Source organism: Mesoplodon densirostris, chromosome 4 (genome assembly GCF_025265405.1).
Source record: "Mesoplodon densirostris isolate mMesDen1 chromosome 4, mMesDen1 primary haplotype, whole genome shotgun sequence".
NCBI lineage: Eukaryota > Metazoa > Chordata > Mammalia > Artiodactyla > Ziphiidae > Mesoplodon > Mesoplodon densirostris.
In genome coordinates, this window is record NC_082664.1 from 50,113,874 (window position 1) to 50,138,598 (window position 24,725).

The 24,725-nt window shown below is 44.7% G+C and overlaps 1 protein-coding gene across 4 annotated transcripts in view; it reads left to right on the forward strand.

The window, feature by feature from the left end:
* Positions 1 to 2,888: 2,888 nt before the first annotated feature.
* The window catches only part of NID2 (nidogen 2), a 78,305-nt gene continuing 56,468 nt past the window's right edge, over positions 2,889 to 24,725 (forward strand). For 3 of the 4 annotated variants that reach the window (XM_060096214.1, XM_060096215.1, XM_060096212.1), the window contains exons 1-4: positions 2,889 to 3,215; positions 3,883 to 4,191; positions 13,464 to 13,696; positions 19,919 to 20,631. In XM_060096214.1, coding sequence (XP_059952197.1) covers positions 2,985 to 3,215; positions 3,883 to 4,191; positions 13,464 to 13,696; positions 19,919 to 20,631 — 1,486 coding nt within the window. In that variant the 5' untranslated portion in view covers positions 2,889 to 2,984. The remainder of the gene's footprint in view (positions 3,216 to 3,882; positions 4,192 to 13,463; positions 13,697 to 19,918; positions 20,632 to 24,725) is intronic. The other variant, XM_060096213.1, reaches the window with a different exon arrangement.

The following is a 24,725-nucleotide window of genomic DNA, read 5'->3' on the forward strand; positions in this document are numbered from 1 at the left end:
GGAGTTGTAGCAGGCCCTGAATGAGATCAAGTCCCCTTCCTCCAAGTGTTGTAGTGGTAGGGAGGGGGCTATGAGGAGACTAGGGATGGCAGGAGATATGATAATGACAAGCGCTGGGCACATGGAGCAGAGAAGGGGCTTCTATGTTAGACTGGTTTCCAGGAAAGCTTCCTGAAGAGAAGGGTTTTGATTCAAATCTTGAATAAGTTTTTGGCTAGATGAGATTGATTGGAAAAAACATTATAGGTAGAGGGACTAGCATGTGGGGATGTTCCAAACCATATAATAGGAGGTTGCATTTGAGAACTAAAGTCTCAGCTGAAAGGCCAGTGGTGGCCAGAGCTGAAGTTAGAGAGGTAGTCTTGAGGTGCCTTGCAGAGGGCCTTGTGGCAGTGTGGTTTAGAACTAAAGAGCAGAGGTTTAGAAATCAGACAGATCTGAGTTCAAGTCACAGCTCTTGTACTTACTAGCCATGTAGCAGTAACTGTTCTTCTTTTTTTACCCAGAAATCATCTTGATTTCTTTTTTTTTTTTTTTTTGCGGTACGCTGGCCTCTCACTGCTGTGGCCTCTCCCGTTGTGGAGCACAGGCTCCGGATGCGCAGGCTCAGTGGCCATGGCTCACGGGCCCAGCCGCTCCGCGGCACATGGGATCCTCCCGGACCGGGGCACGAACCCGTGTACCCTGAATCGGCAGGCGGACTCTCAACCACTGCGCCACCAGGGAAGCCCAGGTCTTGATTTCTTTAGCACAGTGTCTGTCTAGCTCTATCACTTATCTGTTGCTGCATAACAAATTATTCCAAACCATAACAGCTTAAAACAAAATGGCTTTATTAAATTCTCAAGTATCTGTGGGTCCGGAATCTGAGCCCTGCTTAGTGAGGGTCCTCTGCTTCAGGGTCTCTCACAAGGCTGCAGTCAGAGTGTCAGCCAGAGCTAATGTGCCATCTCAAGACATGATTGGGGAAGGATCCACTTCCAAGCTCACTTACATGATTGTTGGCAGTGCCTTGTGGATGTTGGCCAGAGCCTGCCCTCAGTTCCTTGCTATGTGGGCCTTCCCAGCATAATGGCTTGCTTCATCAAAGCCAGGGAGAGAGAGTCTGCTAGCAAGACAGATTTAGCCTAATCATTGAAATGATTTCTTATCCCTATTGCCACATTCTTTGGTTTAGAAGTTACTAGGCCAGCCTACTACTCCAGGGGAAGAGATTATGCAAGGGAGTGAACATCAGGAACTGGGGATCATTGGGGGCCATCTTAGGGTCTGCCTGACCCACTAACTTATGGCTTATCACCACTAAATAAATGTTAACTATTATTATTCTCACTTGAGAGATTTGCAAAAGCTACAGAAAGCCAGTGAAGGATTTCATATCAAGGAGTAACTTTAGGTGACCTTGGGCAAGTCAAGTCACCTCATGTCTTTGAGCTTCTAATTCCTCCTCAGTACAATGAAAGTATCTGTCTCCAAAAGAAAGAACATGTATGCAAACACAAATACATTTTTGTAACACCAAATATACAAAATCTCCACAGTCTGAGGAAGCAAACTGCTTTGGGGCAATTTTCCATTTTGTGTTGATTCTGTGAGTCTCACAGTCTGATCTTTTCAAAGTTTTCAGGGCTTGTCCCTGTGGGCCAGTAAGGATTTGTATAACTGGAATAAACACCCACAAAAAGAAATCTGTTTTTTGAGCATCTCTTAAGGCATTTCCAAAGGTTTGCTTTTCCCTTCTTTTTAAATACCTTTGCTTCCAAGGACCCCATGGGGGTCCCGAGAGAGAAAACAGTGTATCTGGGAAATATCAAGCTCTTGATAATAAAATTGGTAATAAAATCTCGTCCGGCTCCTGGAGCTTCGCAGCGGGGATGTTTATGGTAGATGGGGTTCCCGAACACCCTCGCAGCTGGTTTGGAGGTTGTGCGATTTCCAGTCCCGCGGAGAGCTCGGGTTACCACCTCCGTGGACGCTGTCAAGGGCAGCTTCCATGCCCGCGGGGAGCGGGCGAGAGACCCGGGGTCCCTCCACCGTGGACCCTGACCCATTTCTGCTTGGTGTCCAAACCGAATGCCTCATTCCATGCCCCAAACAGAGCCGATCACACACTGTCGCGTTTCATGGCCTTCCCGGGTGCGGTTTTCCCCGGGGAAGGTAAACAACGCTCTTGACCCGAACTGGCAGGCATTTCGGCCCGGTGGCCCAGTCCTCCCCGGGCGGTCCAGCTCTCCCGGGAGGCGGCCTTCGGGAGGGGGACGGAATTTAGGAGTCAGTCCCCCGGCTTCATACAAAGGCGCACTTCTCCGCAGCGTCTCTGGGTGGAGCGATGAGGCCGAGGAAGCTGTGGCTGCGACAGTGCCTTTTGCTTCTCGTCCCGAGAGCCTGACCTCGAGGGCGAGGGGCCCCCGGCACCCCAGGGCAGGGCACCATCCTCGCCTTGCCAGCCTGGCGGGGCACTTCGCGCTAGCCAGCAGCTGCACAAAGCTGCCGCGAGGTCCCCCTTGGCGCTGAGGTCATCTCCTGCAGCGCTGCTCCTTCGGACCGTGCGGGCCATTTGGTCCCGGAGGCGGGAGTCGCCGGCACCCCTGGGCAGCCCCGAGAGGAGGGTGAGGGTGACCCCGAGAGGAGGGTTAGGGTGACCCCGCGAGCTCTCGGGGAGCGGAGGCGGAGGCGGAGGAGAAGTGGTTCAGACCACCCCTGGCCGGGATGTTTCACCCCGCCAGCCCCGCCGGTCCGGTGACCACTGCCTTAGAAAACTTAAACGAGAACCAGATGTGGTGGCCGCTGTCGAACTTTCTCAGAACCGGCGATTGGTCCCGGGACCAGGGCCGCAGCCAATCAGCGCTCTGGGAGGGCCCGGAGTCCCGCCCCGCCCGGGACCCCGCCGGGATCCAGGTTGGAGGCCAGCGCGGCTGGGCTAGTGGGCTGGCTGGCGGGGCCACGACGCGCTCTGCCGCGGGGCAGTCCAGGGCCGAGAGAGCATGCGGGGGGACCGGGCGGACGGGCGGCCCGCGCTGCCGCCGCCGCCGCCGCCGCTGCTGCTGCTGCTGCTGCTGCTGTCCCGGGCCACGGCGCTGCACCCGGGCGAGCTCTTCCCCTACGGGCAGTCGCTAGGGGACCAGCTCCTGCAGGAAGGCGACGACGAAAGCTCGGCTGCCGTGAAGCTGGCGCTTCCCCTGCGCTTCTATGAAGCCCAATTCAGCGAACTCTACGTAAGTTTAGCTTCTTCCTGGTGCGGGATTCTGCAGGTTTCTTGCAGCTTCTGAACAGGCGTCAGTGTAGTGCGGCTCTCAGCGAACCCCTGCCTTCCGAAGGGAGGAAATAGTCCGCACAGTCGGCTGTCCCCGAGCGCCCTCGGGGTGGGACCTGGCTTTGCAGCGATGCTGTTGCGGGACCCGCTGCTTTTCCCTGCTTCAGGGGGGCGGGGGGAGGGGGTAAGAATTGTTCGCAGCCGCATAAGAGTCCCAGGCAGAAAAGAAGGTGGGATTGCTAAGCCGGCCAGTGGGGTTTCCAGTTAGGACAGCGAGGAGGCTGTGCACGTCTGCAAAGCTGGGTGTTCCCTCCTCCGACCCGTAGCTTTTTCCAGGGTTGTGCGAGAAGTGAGAAGATAACGTGAACGAGTTTTAGGGCTCCTGGACCTATTGCACCGCGCTTGTGGGGTAGGGGTGACGGGTGGGACGCCGGCTGAAGTTGCGCTGGTCGCCCTGAACCAGGAATCGGGCTCCCAGCCGATGGGGAAGGGAGAGCTTCATGCCCGGAGCGGTTCCCTTCCCTCTTCACGGAGCCAGGGTGGGCGCTCGCGTCCGGACCTGTGGTGGCCCTCCTTGGGCTTCCTGCAACGTACGCGACCGTCACACTTTTGTCCCCCTCGTCCCCCAGGTGGTCACCAACGGCATCATCTCCACCCAGGACTTCCCCAGGGAAACCCAGTATGTGGACGATGATTTCCCCACAGACTTCCCGGCCATCGCCCCTTTCCTGGCCGACATCGACACGAGTCACGGCAGGGGCCGGGTCCTTTACCGCGAGGACACCTCCCCGGCGGTGCTTGGCCTGGCCGCCCGCTACGTGCGCGCAGGCTTCCCGCGCTCCGGCGCGCACTTCACCCCCACCCACGCCTTCCTGGCTACCTGGGAGCAGGTGGGCGCCTACGAGGAGGCCACGCGCTGGGCCCCGCCCTCGGGAGAGGTAAGCGACCAGGGATGCTTGCTTGGCCTCTGTGCCAACCGAGGGATGGGCTTGGATTCTGGGCTGGAACCCAGGGACTGGCTTGAAATTTTTCCGGAGTCTGCTCTCCCGCTAACTCTGATGTATATAGTTTGGCGGCACCAGGGCTGAAGTGGCTCGGAAGTGAAGAAGGCTGTTTTCTCCAAGCTTTCTCTGAGGGTCTGAGAGGTCACTCTTGCAAGGAGAACTGCTTAAGGGATGTGAGTGCCCCAGTGCACATGCAGAAGGGGTTTATGGTTTGATTGTTTTTAGAATCACCTCATATATACAAGAATTATTTCTAATTATATGTTCATTGAAGGAAAAACATCAGAAAATGCTGGCAATTTTAAAAAGAACAACCACTCATTTTCCTGCCACTCAAAGATAACCACTGTTAAACAGTTTCGTGTGCATCTGCCAGAGCTTTTTCCTATCCATATCTGTATCTATCACTGTCTATTAATGATGAGTTCACATTGCACATACGGTTTTGTAATTTTTTTTCACTAATTAGTAAATTGTGAATATGTTTAGCTGTCAGTAAATATACTTCTACAACATCACTGTTAATGTTTGCATATATTCCATCCAGTGGATTTCTCATTGTGCCCAGTGGTCAGCAAGGTTATTTCCAATTTTTCATCATTATAAATTTGTGAAGCACTTTTTCTTTCTTAAGCTAAATCTTTGTACCATGTCACTAGTTGACATTCCAGGAAGCGGAATTGGTGGGCCAGAGTGATGCATTTTTTATAAGGTTTTAATAGCCTTTGCCATATTGCCCTCCAGGTGCCAGTTCACATGCTCCGTACTTTACAGGAGACTGCCCTTGATTCCTTGTATAGTCCCTACCTGAGAAAGTGAAACAGCGTAAGCACCCAGTCATTAGGCTTGGCAGCAACATTTAAGGTACTCCAAATGGACATCAGGTGGCGCCAGGGTGGCTTGGCAAAAGGTGAGCTGCCTCACTCCTGGGGTAGGTAAGGGCTTCCTCTTATGAAATTAGACCTGAATCTAAAATGTCAACTCTAAAGGCTGAAACTCTTTGAGTTTATCTCTATTTTAACTCATCAAAGTGATTCTTAGCTATAGAAAGATGACACATATCCTCCGTAGGTTCAGAGAGATTAACTAGCTTGCCCACTCTCAATGAGTGATTCAAGATGGTGGCCATTCTTATTCTGTGCTCCCTGAGTAAGAGGAATATTTCTTACAGGCTTTACTAAGCAAAGAAGATCTAGAAATAAAAATCATTTGAATTGATTTTTGCCATTCATTTTATTTTGGGTCAGGCAACATCTAGTTTTGTTTATTGCATAATTTTTTAATGCATAGGTTTGACATTTCAGTTATTCAATTCAACAGAGTACATTCAATTCAAACAAATACACTGAGCACCTTTTTTAAAAAATTTTAAATTTTATATTGGAGTATAGCCGATTAACAATGTTGTGATAGTTTCACGTGCACAGCAAAGCAACTCAGCCATACATATAGATGTGTCCATTCTCCCCCAAACTCTCCTCCCATCCAGGCTGCCACATAACATTGAGCAGAGTTCCCTGTGCTGTCCTAGTTGGTTATCCATTTTAAATATAGCAGTGTGTACATGTCAGACTCAAACTCCCTAACTATCCCTTCCCCCCTGGTAACCATAAGCTTGTTCTCTAAGTCATTTATACAATGGAGTATTACTCAGCCATTAAAAAGAATGAAATAATGCCATTTGCGGCAACATGGATGGACCTAGAGATTGTCATACTGAGTGAAGTAAGTCAGAAAGAGAAAGAGAAATATCGTATGCTATCGCTTATATGTGGAATCTAAAAAAAAAGATACAAATGAACTTATTTACAAAACAGGAACAGACTCACAGACTTTGAGCACCTTCTTTGTTCAGGGCATTGGTCTAGGTGGAGGGTTGGAGAAATGAATAAGGTATGTTGCATTCATTAATTCACTTTTGTCCATAAGTTTAAAAAGCATTTAAAGTTTAACATACTTATAATACAAAGTTTAGAAAATAACGTTTATAATTATACTAACCAGAGGTCACCACTGCTAGTATTTTATTGTTTTCTTCCAGTCTTCTTTTCTAAACATATATCTTATATGTGACATATTCATATATGTATATGTATGTAAGTAATTTATATTTAAACATAGTTGAGATTTATTCCTCCAGCAAACTTTTTTGCACTTACTGTATGTTAGGACATGTAGAGACTGTGAAAGGACACATTCTTTACTCCTAAGGATGTCATAGTTTAATAGGGATATTGATTATTATTCAGTATGATAAGTGAAATAGCATCTTGACTTAAGGAGACTAACTCTATCCCTCCCTTGTTAGGGGACCTGATCTGGGAAAGTTTCGGTGAGCAATTGTCTTTGCATCTGAGTTGAGTAGAGTAGAATATTCCCAATAGAAGAGGTAGCATATGACATATCACCCATAGACTATATTGTATAATGTGTTTGGGGCATTCCATGTGGTATCTTAGTACTGAAGAGGAAGGGTGGTGGGACATGAGGCTGGGAAGGCCATGGAGCAGGGGTAGATCATGCTATGCTAGGAGTTTGGACTTGGTTCTTTGGCATTGGGCAGCTTTTGAAGGATTTTAAGCAGAAGTTTTTTGTTGTTATTTTATTTTATTTATTTATTTATTTATTTATTTTTGCGGTACGCGGGCCTCTCACTGTTGTGGCCTCTCCCGTTGCGAACGAAGCACAGGCTCTGGACGCGCAGGTTCAGCGGCCATGGCTCATGGGCCCAGCTGCTCCGTGGCATATGGGATCTTCCTGGACTGGGGCACGAACCCATGTTCCCTGCATCGGCAGGCAGACTCTCAACCACTGCACCACCAGGGAAGCCCTGTTATTTTATTTTTTAAAGAGAGCTCTTTTTGACTGTATTGAGAAGGTAAAGGTTCAATGGAAAGACTGACTACTTAGACAATTATTATATATGTTGTTTATTCAGGATATCTTGTTAATTCTTATAACAACATTTTATCATGCTGTCTTCCCACAACAATGCTGCATGTTTAAGATAAGTACAGCAAGACTTATTGTTTGCTATTACCTAGTAAGTTAAGGCAATTGTCTAGAATTCTGTACGTAGTGAGGCAAAGGCAGGTTTAGAATACAGATTTCTTTTTTTTTTTTTTTTTGAATACAGATTTCTTGATTCTTAGGTTTTTGTTATTGTTGCTTTTACCCAGACTTTTCATGCAGGACCCATTTCCTTGGCACAAATGATGTAGGTAGACACAACAATAGTTGTACCTTTTACAAAGACTTCCAATAAATGAGGTTTTTTTTTTTATTGTCTCGATGTGATCTTTGTACCAGAAGAGTCCTTGGAACCATATTTCATTCAAAGGAAGAATGAATTTGGAATGAAATTTTCCAAGGACACTACCGACTCCTTATTACTTCCAAATTACTATTCCAGTGCTCTTAAGTGAATTCAGCTACATCTATCTTATTTTTTCAACAGAGAAAGACAATGTTGAGGTGAGTGAGAGGAATCGGAGAGATGAGCAGTTGCACAGAATCTGTGGGGTGATGAGGTCACACTAGAGCTTTAGGATTCCAATTTTATCAGGGCTTATTTGAAACTGAAAATTATAATACAGACAAGGTGACTTTAATTACTTTTCTCAGTTTCATCTGCAGCATGGGAATAATGCTTCTGATGTGAAGATAATGACAATAAAAAACATTTTGAAAGAAGTGGTTTATGAAAGGTTATCCAGTGACTTTGGAAGCAATGATCCAGCCTCAGTCTTAGTTTCCTAATCTGTAAAATGAAGTAGCAATGCCTACCTTACAGGACTGTTGTGAGAATTCACTAAAGTGACATTTTAAAGTAGCAATTCCTACCTTACAGTACTGTTGTGAGAATTCACTAAGGTGACATTTTAAAGTAGCCATTATGGTCCCTTAGACTTAGCAAGTGCATATGCTCAGCCAATCTGTGTTCCTGTACATTGGGTTGATGGGACCAGATTCTGGTTCTTTTATTTCTCTATTTCTCTGTCTTGTAAGGATGCTGTGATGTAAGTCCTCTACTTAAGGACTCTTTAAATACAAGCTTTTCTAAATTGCAACTTCTGTCTAGGCCTTTTTATGGTGGGGGCAGAGTGGGGGAAGATTTGTAGAATCCATCATCTCTTACTTTTCTAATTAAAATCAATCTTCAGACATTGCCATATGCTGAGTTGGCTTCAGAATTTGTTTCATTTAGAAAGGAGATATTCTGTTTGGAGAGAGGATGTTTCTTTAATTACCCACATTGAAGTTTCTTCTGAATACTTTGAAGAGCTCTGTGACATGAGTTCTCGTTTTAATAGTTCTTTGGAGATAGATTTTGGCAAGCAATAATCTACTTTGCTTGAAGGACTGTGTGAATTCTACATGGCCTTCTTAAACCTTGGCATACTAACTTCATGTTGCAGAGTTACTGGAAACTTGAAGATATCAGAGGAATGGCATCTTTACCATTTAAAACTATTTCAGATGTTGCCCTTTCTCGCCATGGATGTTTGTGGTGGGTGTGACAGGATGTGGTACCTGATATTGCAGGAGTGTCAAGGTGTTACTGCATCTAAAAACATATCACCAAATGGTGTTTATCAACTCACTCAATCTGAGACTCCTTGAACTGTCATAGGTACTTCACAGAGCAAAGTCACAGTATTGACCTTCAAAGAACTTACGGGCAGGAGACATACTGCCCATATGTTTCCTTTAGCTGTGTTTTTTTTTCGGGGGCGGGGTAGGTGAGACTGTTGTTTTGTTGTTGTTTGAAGGATGAAGGGGGATAGGGAACTGGGCTACATAGATCTGTGTGGTACAGGGAATGCATTGTTGACCTGTATTAAGTTGGGCTGAAAGAATGGATATTGAGAATGGGGCAGCAGGAGATTGTTCTGGCCTAGGGTGTGTCCTGGGAGAAGGCCAAGAGAGCTGAGGCTGGAGAAATGGGTGAAGGCAGGTGTGGGGCAGTAACATAAGATGAGCAGAAGACTTCCCAATGGAGGCTTCACCATGGGGAGTGAGGCATGCTGACTTGTTTCAAGGAATGATAGTCATTGACAGAGAGGGGTGGATCCAGGGAGAAAATGAGAGGTAAAAGCAGGACATTGTTGTAGCTCTTTGAGCTCTGAAGCTGAGGTCCAGAAGAGGGGAGGTCTACAGTCTACCTGAAAGAGTTTAGCCTCTGTCTGAGATATAGCTATGCAGACATAGAGAACAGAGACATATATGGAAATTGGTTAAAGAAATGCTGAAGTTTTGCTAAAGACTAAGTGTCAGGAAGGTTATAATATTAGTGATGTGATAGTACTGAGCATTTATTTTTGAATTTTTGGCAGGATCTGTAGGATTTAGGGAAGAAAAAAATGAACGCGGGAAAATCTTGCATATGACAGTGACCTATAGGTAACGGGAGATGGAGAAATATACTAAGGAATGGAGATTACTGTTCACACCAAACACTGGAGGCCAGAAGTCAACGATGCTATGACTGTAGACAGCATGTGACCCTAGAGAAGACAGGGAAGAGAACTTTGTAACATGTGTAGGAGACACCCTACTTCTTAATTTTCATTGTAGTTTTTGTAAACCACCCTAGGCAAGCCCCTTTGGGACATGGATGGCACTGTTGTGATTTTTTGGCCAGATGGCTGAAATTAATTAAATCAGTTGCAAAAAATCAGGAGCTCCTTGAGGGGCATGTTTCCTATTTATCAGCCTGGCTCTGCCAAGCATCACATCAACACTGATTAGCAATGTCCCACACCTGGGAGGGAGAGCCCAGCACTGCCTGATTTCTGCCGAGGGCTCTGGCTTTTCTCTCTTTCTGATAACAGGATGGCAGATCTTGAAGCTCTGCAGCACTGGCCCTGTTCCCCTTCTCATGGCGCCCCCTCTCTCCTCCCTGGGATACTGAGGGAGTTGGGAACTGGTGACCCTTTTGTGGGGTTTGGCAGCCCATCTGAGGCTTTCCCTTCAGGGACAGAGCATGTGGGGTTCTTGCGAAGACTTTTCTCCAGGAATGTGAAGACCTTTCCGGTCTGGAAGCCTGTCAAGGCATGCTCCTGGGGGAGGAGCCCTGCAGGACATCACGAAGAGGGCACTTTAGCGATTAGATGTAGAATTTTGTGGAACAGAGAGAACTTTAAAAGTGATCATTTGGTATGCGGGTGGTTTTTAAACAGCCAAACTTTTTTGGCCGGTCTCTGGGATCCTATATTCTATTTAAAATGCTTGTATTTGCCTATTTCGGTGGAGACAAGTAGATTAAATAAATGCTTGCCACCTGTAATAAGTGCTTGTCTCAGGATGGCATATAAAAGACATTGAATAAATTTTCATTGAAATGAACTTGTTGACTGGCTGAAAGAATGAATAAAATCAAGTGCTATATACCCAGACCCCACAGTAAAAAGCCAGACTCTCCCCCTGCACAGCTCTGTTTACTTTTTCCCTCCCCTCCCATCCCCTTCAATTCCTTCACAATCTATGGGACCTCCTTATCTTATAGAATTTCTCTAGACTTAGACCCAGGATTCCTCCTATCTGACGTTTATTGTGGGCAATCAATGCCAGGAACTTTGAAAGCTTTGCTTTTTAAAACAGAATCTGCCTTCTTCCTTAAGTACCTTTCTTTCTCTAGTTGAACTTTATTTGGACTAAAGTAAAATTGAAGTTATTGAATCTCCATTCATCGATGAGGTAGTGAATAGCATATACTCTGTATAGACATGATACAGGACAGCCTTTGTTTACATTTGGCAGAAGTTATGGCTTCCGAGCTTTGGGAAATTCTAGAAAACATCCCTTGCCTTTTATTTTTGGAAAAGTCAGGCTTTCCGGATGAAGCGATCAACAACGACAACAGTAACAAATATATGAACACTGCCCCTGCCCCCCATCATTAAGTTTCTGAACTTAAAGATAGAAAGAAAGAAAGAAAAGCAAAAACCCAAGCCAAGCAAGGTGACCTTTTCTGTGTTGGAGACCTAAAAGAAAGTTTGGATAGTATTTTGGTTTTTTTCTGGAAAAGCATTTTAACACCTGAATTTCTTTGTCTTGTAAGCAAACCCTCAAAACTGTACTTTGAAATTAAACATAGGAAAGAAGAATCAACACTAGGAGAGAGCTTGACCACCGTATGGGGAAGGACCCAGGACAGAACAAAATGCAGACCCATGCCTCTTGTTTGCTATTTCATTTAGTAAAATGTGATGTGCTTCTCTCTGCCTAATTTTGTCTGTCTAGCAAAATGGGGAAACCGTGCTACTTATCAGTAAATAACGTTTCTAGGAGCCCCATTATTTAGGAAGTGATGGTATTTATAAATACCTCCCCTGCTGCCTGCTAAATTGTAAAAGGAGTGGGATTTAGTGAGAGGTGTTCTCAGAGACCTTAATACAACATCTTTTTTAAGATACTCGAGCACCATTAACTGATCATTTGGGTGTGGGGAGATAGCTGGATGTAGGTAAAGGCAAAAATGTGTCTTGTTGAAAATACGAGAGTATGTCAAACCTTAAGGAGTGGTTCTATAAGGACCTGGGTGCTGAGTCTGTGGCTAACTCAGGCTCCTGGCCTCTCTTTCTGGTCTGCTTTGGCTTCTGCAGTGTTTATTAATGTTCACAGGCAGCCTCTGCAACGCCTCCCCACCCCAGCCCTTAAGGTGTTGGGCCCACGCCCTCCTCTCTGGCCTCCACTACATCCTCCAGCAATTCTCCTAGAATCCCAGCGGTGGCTGCTTCTCTGTCCTAAGCTCTGAGACTGTCCTGGGCAGCGGCTGTGTCCTTTGTTCCTTGGCCTCTTTGCGCCAAGCATACTGTCGAGTGCTTAATAGGCACCTGGCTGTTTGAAGTAATGTACAAATGAATTAATGAACTGAGTTTACAAACATGTAAGCAGCTAACCAGGCAAAATGAGGTGAGTGCTAACTTGAAACACTAAGATACTGCAGAGGGTCAGAGAACAGCAATAAATCTACAGGGAATCGCCAAACTCCTCAGAGGGGCAGCATTAGAAGGTCAGGAGTGTTCCCAGGCACGGGAAAACGTGAGCATATGTGCAGAAGCATCAAAGTACATGGGGCAAATGGGCAATATTAAATAATCTGGTGGAGATGCAGGGGATCTGAGCCTGAGAAGAGAGTTTGCAGCTTATAAGTCACCTGAGATGGCCGGCCAAGGAGTGGTTGGGACAGCCTGGTGGTGCAGGGCAGGGACCCTGGCCGGCCTGCCACCGCATACTAGTAGCCTGACCTTAGGCAGATCTCTTAGCCCCTATGTCTTTGTTTCCTCATCTGAGAAATAAGGGTAGGGTAACTCTGGTGCTGGTGTCAAAAGGTAGATCGGGCCTTCCCTGGTGGTGCAGTGGTTAAGAATCTGCCTACCAATGCAGGGGACATGGGTTCGAGCCCTGGTCCAGGAAGATCCCACATGCCACGGAGCAACTAAGCCCGTGCACCACAACTACTGAGCCCGCGTGCCACAACTACTGAAGCCCATGTGCCTAGAGTCCATGCTCTGCATGCAACAAGAGAAGCCACTGCAATGAGAAGCCCGCACACTCCAACAAAGAGTAGCCCCCGCTCGCCGCAACTAGAGAAAGCCTGTGTGCAGCAACAAAGACCCAACACAGCCAAAAATAAATAAATAAAATAAATTTATATATATAAAAAAAAAAAAGGTGGATGGAAGAGAATAGAGGGTAAGGCTTTGGGAACAGTAAGGAGACCTTTTGATCAGCCAGTGCCTCATACCACCCCTGCCCATAATGGGAATTCAGTAAATAAGTGAATGATTGAATGAATGAGTGAATGAATGATCCAGATGAGTGCCCAGGGCAGAAAACTAGGGCAGTGGCTGTGGGAATGTACAAGTTAATTTTGCTACTTGCTCTCAGCTCTGAAAGACGTTTGGATGAAAGAAGTTTGAAACCTTAAAAAATAGTTTGATTTTTTTAACCAGTGTTTTTTTTACCTATGCATATTTCAACTATTAATCTAAATTGATAAAAGATGGTTATAACAATAATATAGCTGATGTAATTATGTTTATAACTTGGAGAGGAAATTTAAAAGAATATTATGTGTAAAAACAATTTAGAGAAATCCTGAGAAGGGGGACAACCCTTTGCATTTTATAATGCTTTGGGTTTTTTTGTTTTGTTTTCTGTTTGTTTTATTAAGAATATTTTCTTTTTTTTTTTCACAGCTGAATACTTTCCAAGCAGTTTTGGCATCTGATAAGTCTGACACCTACGCCCTCTTTCTTTATCCTGCCAATGGCCTTCAGTTCTTTGGAACCCGCCCCAAAGAATCTTACAATGTCCAGCTCGAGCTTCCAGCCAGGGTGGGCTTCTGCAGAGGGGAGGTCGATGACCTGAAGAGAGAGGGACCATATTTCAGCTTGACTAGCACTGAACAGTCTGTGAAAAATCTCTACCAGTAAGTAACATAGGGCTTACGCCCTTTCCTGTTGGAATGTAAAGACCCTTAGGAGCTACCTAAACTTGAGTGGCCCTACGCATTAAATATCATCTCCGTGGTTTCTAAGCAAGGGATCAGATCAAAACCAGGAACTAGGCTAGACCCTGGGAGGAGCACATTGACCAAAATATAAACGGTCCTTTATTTTTCCTGCCCTATTGGCTATAGATACCAGAAACAGAACTCTGTGTGTGTGTGTGTGTGTGTGTGTGTGTGCACAGCCACTGAGGCTTGCCATGGAAAACATTGCCCTTGGAACCGCATAAAAATACCCAGTAATACAACTGCCCAGGTTGAGGTTTTTCCAGGTTAATCCTTTCACAGCTGGAGATATTGTGAGTTAGTCTTTTGGACAGATAGGAAGGGGAAGGGTAAGCTGTGACAAAGCGAGAGAGTGGCATGGACATATATACAGTACCAAACGTAAAATAGATAGCTAGTGGGAAGCAGCCGCATGGCACAGGGAGATCAGCTCGGTGCTTTGTGACCACCTAGAGGGGTGGAACAGGGAGGGTGGGAGGGAGGGAGACGCCAGAGGGAAGAGATATGGGAACATATGAATATGTATAACTGATTCACTTTGTTATAAAGCAGAAACTAACACACCATTGTAAAGCAATTATACTCCAATAAAGATGTAAAAAAAAAAAAAGTTAAGAGTAGTGTAATTTGGGAAAAAAAAGGAAAACCAAACAAACAGATTGGTAGATTTTTGGAAGCCTCAGGATTTCTCAGTAGCTTCATTATCTGAAATCGTCCTGAGGGTTTTCCATGCAATGCCTGGGACCAAGCACATTCCTTAGTCCCATCACATAAGCTCACTCTGCTCGTCCACATCGTGCCCAGTAGCTGGGTTGGCACCTGTTGATATTTAATAATTTCCAGGCTCTAAAAAAAAATCTCTGCTTTTATCCCTTCCCTGAATACTGGTCTAGAAGGCAGACAGAATACATTGGTTACCTGGCCTCCTTTGACGCCTCTAAGTTTCGTTACATGAGTCCTGGGTACTGGAACATCTTACACTTTTGCATGCCATCTGCTTTACTCAGAGACCAGAGAGCAGGCCCTACAACCAAATAGGGTTACTCAGAGCTGACATTTATTGAGAGCTTACTGTATGCCAACATTGTGCTATACACTTTCCAGAAGTTCTCTTAATTAAAACTCAACAAGAATCTCAGGGGGTAAGTTCTTCTCTTTTCTCAATGTGACACATGAGCTTAGGGAAGTTAAATTGCCTATAATCTCAAAGTTATGAAGTGGCAAAGCCAAAATTCAACCACAAGTCTGGAGCTCTGAACTACTTATTTTATGCTGAATCCTGGCCTGCTTTCCCCTTCTCATGACTCATGTCGGACATCTTTTGAGCTCCAGCAAGGTTGCCTTTTAGTCTTGACTCTGGAGAAGACTTAGCTCCTTGTTCCCTCTCCCCTGGTTCCACCCTCCTCTTCTACTCTGGAGCCCACAGGTTCTCTGCCTCTCAGACATTATCGAGAGCTCACCATGGGCCAAGAGCTGGAAAGAGAAAGATGTCTAAGGCCCAGGCCCTGCATGCAAGCAACCTGCACTCTCCTAGAGTAGATGGACAAACAACAGTTCCAGAGCATGGGAGTAAGTGCTAACACCTCCTCAGGGTACAGGAGGCAGTGAGGGCCGAAAAGCCGGAGGGAAAAAGCAGACGTGTTCCCCCCACCATAGCCATAACGGCCTCTAAGAACTCACACAGACACACGCACGCACACACAGACACACACGTACACACGTACACACAAACACCACTTCCATTTACCTCCCTCCATGCCTACCTCATCTTTATCTTTCATGCTTCATAGAAACCTCTGAGTTGCTTGATTGAAAGTGGAAGATATGGGGCCAAAATGACCGTCAGAGGAATTTTTCTTTAGTAGAATCTGTACTTAGTATAAAAACTAAAATAAAGTACAAACAATGCCGAGAAACGTGAAATAAAAGTAAAAATTACCCATTCTCACTACTTCAAGTGATAACCATTATTAACAGTCATTCCAGAATTTTAGGTTTATGCAAAACCTTTTTCAAAACCAAAATGGTTCTTTTGTTATACATATGGCATCTTCCCATTTACTGTCTATGGGTGTCTTTCAGTAAGATATCTGTTATATTATTATTTGAATGCTATCAAACATGGCATCATATATAGCCTGTATTATTAAGACAATAACTTATTGATGAACATTTAACTTATTTCTCGTTTTTCCTTTTATAATTATTGTTTCAGTAAACAAAATAATACACATTGCTCAGATGCTCATTTGTCTTAAAGATAAATTCTTGAAAGTAGAATTGCTGAGAAGGGATATATGCAGTGTAACATTTTAATGTATGCTAACCAACTGCCTTTCAGAAACCCTGCACCAACTTACATTCTCACCAGTAAGGAGGGCTGTGATCAACAGTGTCTGTTTCCTACAAGCTTCTAGTCTTTCTAGTATTTGTGAATCTGATAGGTGTAAAATGTTCATATTTTCACTCTAATTTCTTTGATTACTAGTAAAACTGCACACCTTTTCCTATGGTTAATAGCCATTTCTTTGCTATTTTCTATTGAGGTGTTTACAAAGACCTTTAACAAATAAGAAAAAACCTAGTAAAGATATTTCCTCTCAAATGCTGTGAATATTTTTATCTAGTTGTTCATCTTTAAAGTTAGTTATGATCTAGAAGGTATAAGTTTAGGGTTGTCAAAATTATGGTCCTTTTCCTTTATGATTTCAGGTCTTGGTATTATTCTTAGAAAGGCCTTCTCTACCTCCAAATTATAGAAATGTTCCTCAATTTAATCTTCTATTTTACATTTATTTATATATTTATTTATTTATTTGTCTGGTGTGTGTGTGTGTGTGTGTGTGTGTGTGTTTTATTGAAGTATAGTTGATTTACAGTGTTGTATTAGTTTCAGGTGTACAGCAAAGTGATTCAGATTTTTTTTTTCAAATTCTTTGCCATTATAGGGTATTACAAGATACTGAATATAGTTCCCTGTGCCATTCCGTAGGTCCTTATTGGTTATCTATTTTATATATAGTAGTGTGTATATGTTAATCTCAAACTCCTAATTTATCCCTCCCCGCCTTTCCCCTTTGGTAACCATAAGTTTGTTTTCTATGTCTGTGGGTCTGTTTCTGTTTTGTAAATAAGTTTAGTTGTATCTTTTTTTTTTTAAAGATTCCATATATAAGCAATACCATGTGATATTTGTCTTTCTCTGCCTGGCTTACTTCACTTAGTATGATAATCTCTAGGTCCATCCATGTTGCTGCAAATGGCATTATTTCATTCTTTTTTATGGTTGAGTAGTATTCCATTGTATATATGTACCACATCTTCTTTATCCATTCATCTGTCAATGGACATTTATGTTGGTTCAATGTCTTGGCTATTGTAAACAGTGCTGCAATGAACATTGGGGTGCATGTATCTTTTTGAATTATAGTTTTCTCCAAATATATGCCCAGGAGTGAGTGGGATTGCAGGATCATATGGTAACTCTATTTTTAGTTTTTTAAGGAACCTCCATGCTGTTTTCCATAGTGGCTGTTATCAATTTACATTCCCACCAACAGTATAGGAGGGTTCCTTTTTCTCCACACCCTCTCCAGCATTCATTAGTTAAAATTTCAAAAATATGCAGAAAAGTGGAGGGAATCATCTAGATTTACAAGCTGTTGACATTTTGCCATCTTCATCATTTTTTTCTTTTTTGCATAAGTAATTTAAAGTAAGTGACACACAGCATGCCATTCACTCCTCAATGCTTCAGTATGCATCTCTAAAAAATAAAGTTATTCTCCTAGTCAGTGGAATTGTTGTCTTCCTCAAATTTGTCTCATAATTATAAGCTCAGAGGTCATAAATTATATAATTCATAGTGTGTTTGTCATAACTCTTCTTCTGCACATTTAAACATGAATGTACACATTTGTATTTTTTGAGATTATACTTTTCTATCTCCTGGAAGACAGTAGTTACTAAGTACTTATTACATGCAGGGCCCCATGCTGAACATTTTATGTGATTTTCTAACTTAATCCTCCTAACAACCCAGGGAGGAAGGCACCGTCATCTCATTTTGTAGCCTTGTTTTCCTTTCTAGGAAATAAAGTTCTTTCTGTCACTAAGCTTTCCAAATGACCTTGGATTTTAGGATAAACTCAAACTGGCTACTTTCTCATCATGCACAATGACAAAAGCCAGGGTAGTGATTTATATTTAATTAGAAGATTATTTTATTTAGCTTTTATCTGTCATAATTTGTATTTTCCTACTCTTTTAAGCTTTTATAGTTTTCTGTTTCTGACTTCAAGAAGAAATTTCACAGCTGCAACACCTTTGATGCGATAATAAACTCAACATCCTCAGATGTTCAGAGTTCTCTCTTACCTCCTTTAGCACTCCTTGCTTGCTTGCCAAAAAGCACCGGCATTAATTCTTAGAACCTACCAAGTCTACATAGCATACTGCACAAAGGATCACAGTTTTGCTTTCTATGCTCCTGTTTCCCTGAACTAATTACAACAGCAGCAGTGGCAACAACAGCAATATGCAAGGGGGTGGGGATTGACCGATTGATTCTTGGAATTGTGTTAAAAATATTATTGCTGTAGAAATCCACATGAATATGATGGGTACCAACCCAAATGAGCAAAAGTCTCTTGTCCTTATATGACTCAATGAATTTCCTGTTGTTTTATTAGTCATTAACTGACTTCTCATGGACTGACTTTTTGGGGAAATCCCACAGCATGAGAGACTTAGAGCCTGGTGTTTGGGCCATATGCCAGAGAGTACAGAAATGGGTGTATTCAAGCCAGCCAGACCCTTTGTTCCTTCAGGTGTTTTCTTATTTTTTTGAAATTGTGTATGGGGTTATCCTCTTTGGAATGTATCACTGACTAAAGTAATGGATCGCTGGGATATTTGGAAGGCTGAATGGAGCCCGTGTTCTTGTCTAGTGGGGGAAACGCGTGAGCTCCCTGGCTCCAGATTTCTGGATACCTCTCACCTGTGACCTGTTGGCAGTTTGATTAACTTGCTTTCTTATTTTCCCCTTAACTTTGTTCTACATTTGCTCAACAGTTTTGAGACTTAGGCATTTCTATTTCTTTGAATTTTTTGACATGGGTTCACCAGTCTCTGTGAATTAGTTGATTGATTAATCCATGTGACTAAACCGCAAATTGTCTCTAACATTCTGTAATGTGGAGTAAGATAATTAGGATGTGGACTGACCAGTGTATTAGTTTTCTGATGTAACGTGGATGTTCAGAACATGGGCTTTGGTGCTACGTAGTGCTAAGTTCAAGTCCAAGCTCTGTCAGTTATTAATTGTGCAACCTTAAGACGATTAATCTCTCTAAACCTGTTTTCTCCTCTGAAAAATTGGTCATGATCACTGCCCCTACCTTGCAAGTTGTGTTGAAGAATGTTAAACACTGGGCATGTAACTAACTCTCAAATAAAAAATGTTGTTTAAGGGTTTGGCAAAAATGTTTAAGCATGTGTGTTCTTGAGTTTGTTAAAAGTAGAGGAAGGGGGCTTCCCTGGTGGCGCAGTGGTTGAGAGTCCTCCTGCCAATGCAGGGGACACAGGTTCGTGCCCCGGTCTGGGAAGATCCCACATGCCGCGGAGCGGCTGGGCCGGTGAGCCATGGCCGCTGAGCCTGCACGTCCGGAGCCTGTGCTCCGCAACGAGAGAGACCACAACAGTGAGAGGCCCGCGTACCGCAAAAAAAAAAAAAAAAAAAAAAAAAGTAGAGGAAGGATAAAATACTCCCACATTCCCTATTTGTTTTCAAATAGCCATTTAAATAAAACATGTAGAGCAGAATTCTGATTTGAGGGTCTGGCAATTCTGATTTGAGGGTCTGGCATAAAACATGTAGAGCAGAATTCTGATTTGAGGGTCTGGCATTCGGTAGACACATGGCCTTTGAAACCCATTGTTAAATAAGAGGTAGTTTACGTCAAAATTCCAGTATAATCTTTAGTTACCGTGTAAGTTTGGTTTTATTTGGGTTTCCTGCCAGTGAAAACTCTGAATCTGATCTTAATAGTCTTTCAGTTTTAAAATAAATCACTCGCCTTTGTGGGAAGGTGGTGGATGGACACTTCTGTGACAAAGTCCTGTTTCCTTTTTGTTTAGACACAGCAACCTGGGGATTCCTGGAGTGTGGGCTTTTCATATCGGCAGCACCTCCCCATTGGACAATGTCAGGCCAGCGACAGTTGGAGGAGACCTTTCCAAAGCCAACCCTTCAGCTCCCCTGGGACATTCCTTTAGCCGTGCTGCGGCCCTGGAGGGTGACTACACTGAGGACAACTTGGATTATTATGATGAGAACGAGGAGGACGTTGAATACCCCCACGCTGCTGAGCCAGAGGAAGCATCGAATGGCCACAGCACAGTCAATGTTTCCTTCCACTCGAAAGCTGATTCGAGGCCGTTAGGAGGTGCCATCTCTCCGCCAGATTCTGACCTGGCTTCCCCTTTGCCACGTCCAACATCTAGGGATGGGCCTGAAACAGACTCTGCCACCTTGAACCCTCAAACCAAAGAGGGGAGACCTCAGGGGGAGATAGATGCCCCGGATTTTAAAGGCCGAGTTGAGTCTTCTGAACAGCCAGGGACCACAGTCCCTGCCCCACCAGAGACTGGAGATTCACTGGATCCTTCCCAGCAAGCCCCACCTCCCTACCCAGATGGACGGGCACAGCCTGCAGACAGGGATGTTCCTCCAGCCCATCCAGGAGGAGAGGCCGTTCTTGCAAATTACCCCGGGCCGGATCACGCTCCACCCCTGGGTCGCAGGAGGCAAGTGGTCGGAGTGGAGGACGACATCAGTTCCAACACTGAGGGTAAGTGGGTTTGAACCCTGGGTACTAAGAATTCATTGAAAATAATGCTGATATTCCAGAGAGTCGTGAATTTTCTCTCAAGCGAGTTGAGGAAGCGTTTCGCAAAAAGAAGCTTGGGACTGATTTCTAAAACCCATTGTTTCAGGAGATAGAGTATCTTTCCTTTGCCAAAGAAATCTTGGCAGGCAAATTCTGTTTGGAATCTCTTGACCATTACTAATGTTTTATTTATTTATTTATTTATTTTTAAAATGGGCCCCATGAATCCCGTGGGGAAGAACCGGGGTTGCTCGTGCCAGCTGTGCTCTCACGTGGAATGAAGTTATTTCAGTTTGAAAGTTCAGCAAAGGTAAAGCGTTTTGAGGCTTCGCACACATTACGATAATGGAGGGCTTCAGGCTTTAGTTTCAAGCAGCGAGTTGTGCTGGCTCGGATGAACATTCCAGATTCTTCCTCTGTGATGGGATGACCCCGGTGCTCCCCTCGCTTAGAGACATGGCGGTGGGCTGTGGGAGAGGTGAGCCCTGGGGAGAGAAAACTGCAAACCACCTGTGTCTTGTCATTTCTGGTTCACGGCTGTGCAGCTGTGCTAGTCAGCTCCCCCGAGCCTTGCCCTCATTTCATGACTCACTGACCAGAGCGAGGGGCCAGCAGAGAAATGCCCAGGGGAGGTGACGGTTAATTAATACAGACACGGAGCCCATGTCACCTTCTATTGAAGGCGAGACTTGTCATGTCAGCTCTTTCTTCCCAGTCAGGGATGTAAACACCTGAATGGGAAACTGGCCACGGATTCATCCCATTTGTTCCAGGGACTGCTCATCTGACCTCTGACAGGAGGAGAGAGGTCAGAGGTGAAAACGTTCTTTAGGACCTTTGTTTTTTTCCTTCACCTTTTCTGTTTCCCATACTTTTTATGGTAAAACAGGTTGACCTAGCAGAGGGTCTTCCAGGTGGTTCTGCTGTGGTCCTGATCTGCAAGAATTTGCTTGAAGAAGCCCTTCTTTCGGGAGAGGTGAAACTGTTTTGTGACTGAGGCAGCATTGTGTAATGATTACAGGGAGAACGTTGGTGTAGGTTGAATCCTGGCTGTCACGCTGTCTGGGTGACACTTTATGTAGCGCCCAAGCCTCCAGTTTCTCCTAAATTTGTCGAGAGGATTAAAAGAGATCACGAAGTTCTTAGGCTAACGTCTGTACTAGTTGGATCTTAATAAATGCTGGCTGCTGTTACTAATTATAGAGGCTTTAAAGCAGTGGGAATGGGGGTGGGGTAGCAGAGAATGAAGAGCGGGCTTGTTAAATACTTGTGCCTTAATTTGTGCCTAAGGACCACGTTTCTCTCATGTTGAAGATGTGAAGTTTATTGGAAGGCTTCAGAACCTTCACACCCTTCTGATAGTCTCCTGAATTTTCAGCATAAGTGCCGTATATCTAAACAAAATGTAAAGCCAAGTATCAAAGACACTTTGATCACAGAGATTTTGAGGTAAAGATGTGCTCCTATGTGGTCTTTTCATTTGTGGGTTGTGATTCCCTGCTCTGGGAAGAGCTTGGAATATTAGAAAGCAGATCCCTGGAGTGAGTTGTTAAAGGGTTAAGAAGAAGGGGCTGCACATCCTGCTTTGAACTGTGAGGGGCTGGATAAGCTCGGATAGCTGTAGGGGTCTAGGGAACTGGCCATAGAGAAAAACAGGCAGCAGCCAGAACCCTCACGGGGCACGAACTATGATATTTATCAGCTTCTGGATGACGTCTACCACTGACATCTTAGAAATGGCAAAATGCCTTCGAAACAGCTGATTAATACAATGAAACATTTAGGAAAATAAATCTAACTAGAAGTTTTTGAAACTTGAAGAAAAAAAATCAACCACCATATTAGCAGACAGGGAAAGCTTTAAAACTTGAAAGCAGAAAGGGAAAAATAGGTGAACCTTTGGTTTCACCTCAGGCTTTAGGAAGACTTGGTATCCATGGGGAATTTGTTCCAGGATCCCCCCACAGATACCAAAATCTTTGGATGCTCAAGCCCCTTAGTCAGCCCTCCATATCCACGGTTCTGCATCCTCAGGCCCCTCAACTGCGGGTTCCCCTAACCGCAGATCCTTAACATTGCACAGGATCTGCCGTTCCTTGAATCCGCGGAGATACCGGGGAGCTGACTGTATAGAACCATGCAATTGTTAATTACTTGGTATTTCTTGGCAGTGAACTTTGTTTTTTCAAGCAAAACATTGGCATCCCAGAGGTCCATTAGGCAAAAGTGGACTCCCTCTGGGAAAGCCAGTGGGCAGGGTGGTAGAGACTCACACCAAAGAGAGCCTGCTAACTGTCCAGCCTCAAGCCATCTTGCTCAGCTTTTCCTACTGATGCAGTGAAGGAGTGTGGATTTTGGTGTTTGATGGACTTGAGCTTGATTCCCAGCTCTGCCATGTGGTTTGGGATAAGACAATTTCTCTGTTTGACTCTCATTTTCTTCAGCTATAAAATGGAGATCACGTAGACCTCATCAAAGAGTTGTGAGAATTAAAATTGGGCATGGAAGCACCGTGCCCAATAAATTTTAGTTTCCCCTTGAAGCTTCATAGTAGTCGGTAAACCAGGAAATTAAAATTTAAAGCCCTCCCCCAAATATCTCTCCCTTCTCTTTAAAAAAATTTTTTTCCCTCTTAGGGACTCTTTTTATAGACTTTTTATTGAGAAATCTAGATTCTTTTTAGATCATGTCCACACCAGGCAAGAATGTCCCAGTTTCACTCTAGTTCTAGCCTCGAGCATATTATTTGCTTTGTTCTGTTTTCATAGACCACAGAACTGGCAGTAAATTGGATGCACAAGCTTTCTCTGTCTCAGGGGTCTTACTTCTCCAAGCAGCTCTGGAAGATTGTTGTCAAACCAAAAGTTACCTGAGCACCTGCCATGTGCCCTTCTCTGACCGGGGCACTAGTGGAAGTTTTCACTGGTATTTATCAAATGTCCACTCAGACTCTGAGAGGAAACTTTGCTTGGATTGCACTAGCACGGTTAATCCTCAGAATTGCCCTGGGGGGTAGGTGCTATTATCCTTCTCACAGTACAAAGAAGGAAATTGAAGGCTGAAAATACTGAGTGATTTGTCTGCATAAGAGGCAGACCAGTACTGCAGCGAAGCCACGGAAGATTAGAGCAAGCTGTCAGGTAGCACAGCGCAGGGCAGATTCATGTGTGGTGCCATCAGGGAAGTCTTCGTGGAGGAGGGGGGCTTGAGCCAGGCCGTGGGGTCGGAGTCTCAGTTTAGAGAGGGAGAAAGTGGGGCATATTCTGGACAGAGGAGTGACAGGAGTGGAGGTGGTGAGGTGGAAATGGAGAGGGAGTGAGTGAGTGAGTTGGGGGCAGGGGATGTGAGAGGCAGCTGCCATTGAGGCTCCAGACGCCTAGGACCAGAGACTGCCAGTGTTGTGGGCAGCAGGACAAGCTTGATTCACAGGGGTCGTAGAGATTCTTAAACCTGCCCAGGTGATGTAATGGGAAGCTTAATGTGACCTCAGTCTGCATGATGAATTAGAAAGGGGGAGGGACACCTGCCTTTCAGAGACCTCAGATGTTCTCACTCCACCGTGGGATCCTGTTGATTCTACTTAGACAGCATTCACGCAGGGCAGGCCCAGGGTGTGAACAGGGATTTCGCTGTAGCTTCTGGTCCAACTCTACTTCTGGCCTTGGGAGAGGCCTCAGGAATGTGTTGCTCAAGCAGCTTCTACCCTGGAATGAATTCGAACAGGCTCTGCTGCCCAGCCCAGCCTTCCAGGCACAAAAGCCCCTCTCCTAGGTGCACCCTCAGGTTGCTGAGGGACTGTGAAAAAGAGGACCCCCATACCTGTGAAGACACCTGCACGGGAGAGCCTGCTAGTCTCATGATGGTGGATGTAACCCTCCCCCCACAGAAAAACAGGGTCCTAATAACTGTTTGCCCAACGAGCTTCACTATGTACCACACACATACCCCCAAAACAGACGAAAACTGGAGGGAATAGCATACCACTGTTTTTCATTATAAAGTTGGATGTGGTTTTTCTTATTCGTCTATCATCCTGTGAGGTGGGAAACCTAAGA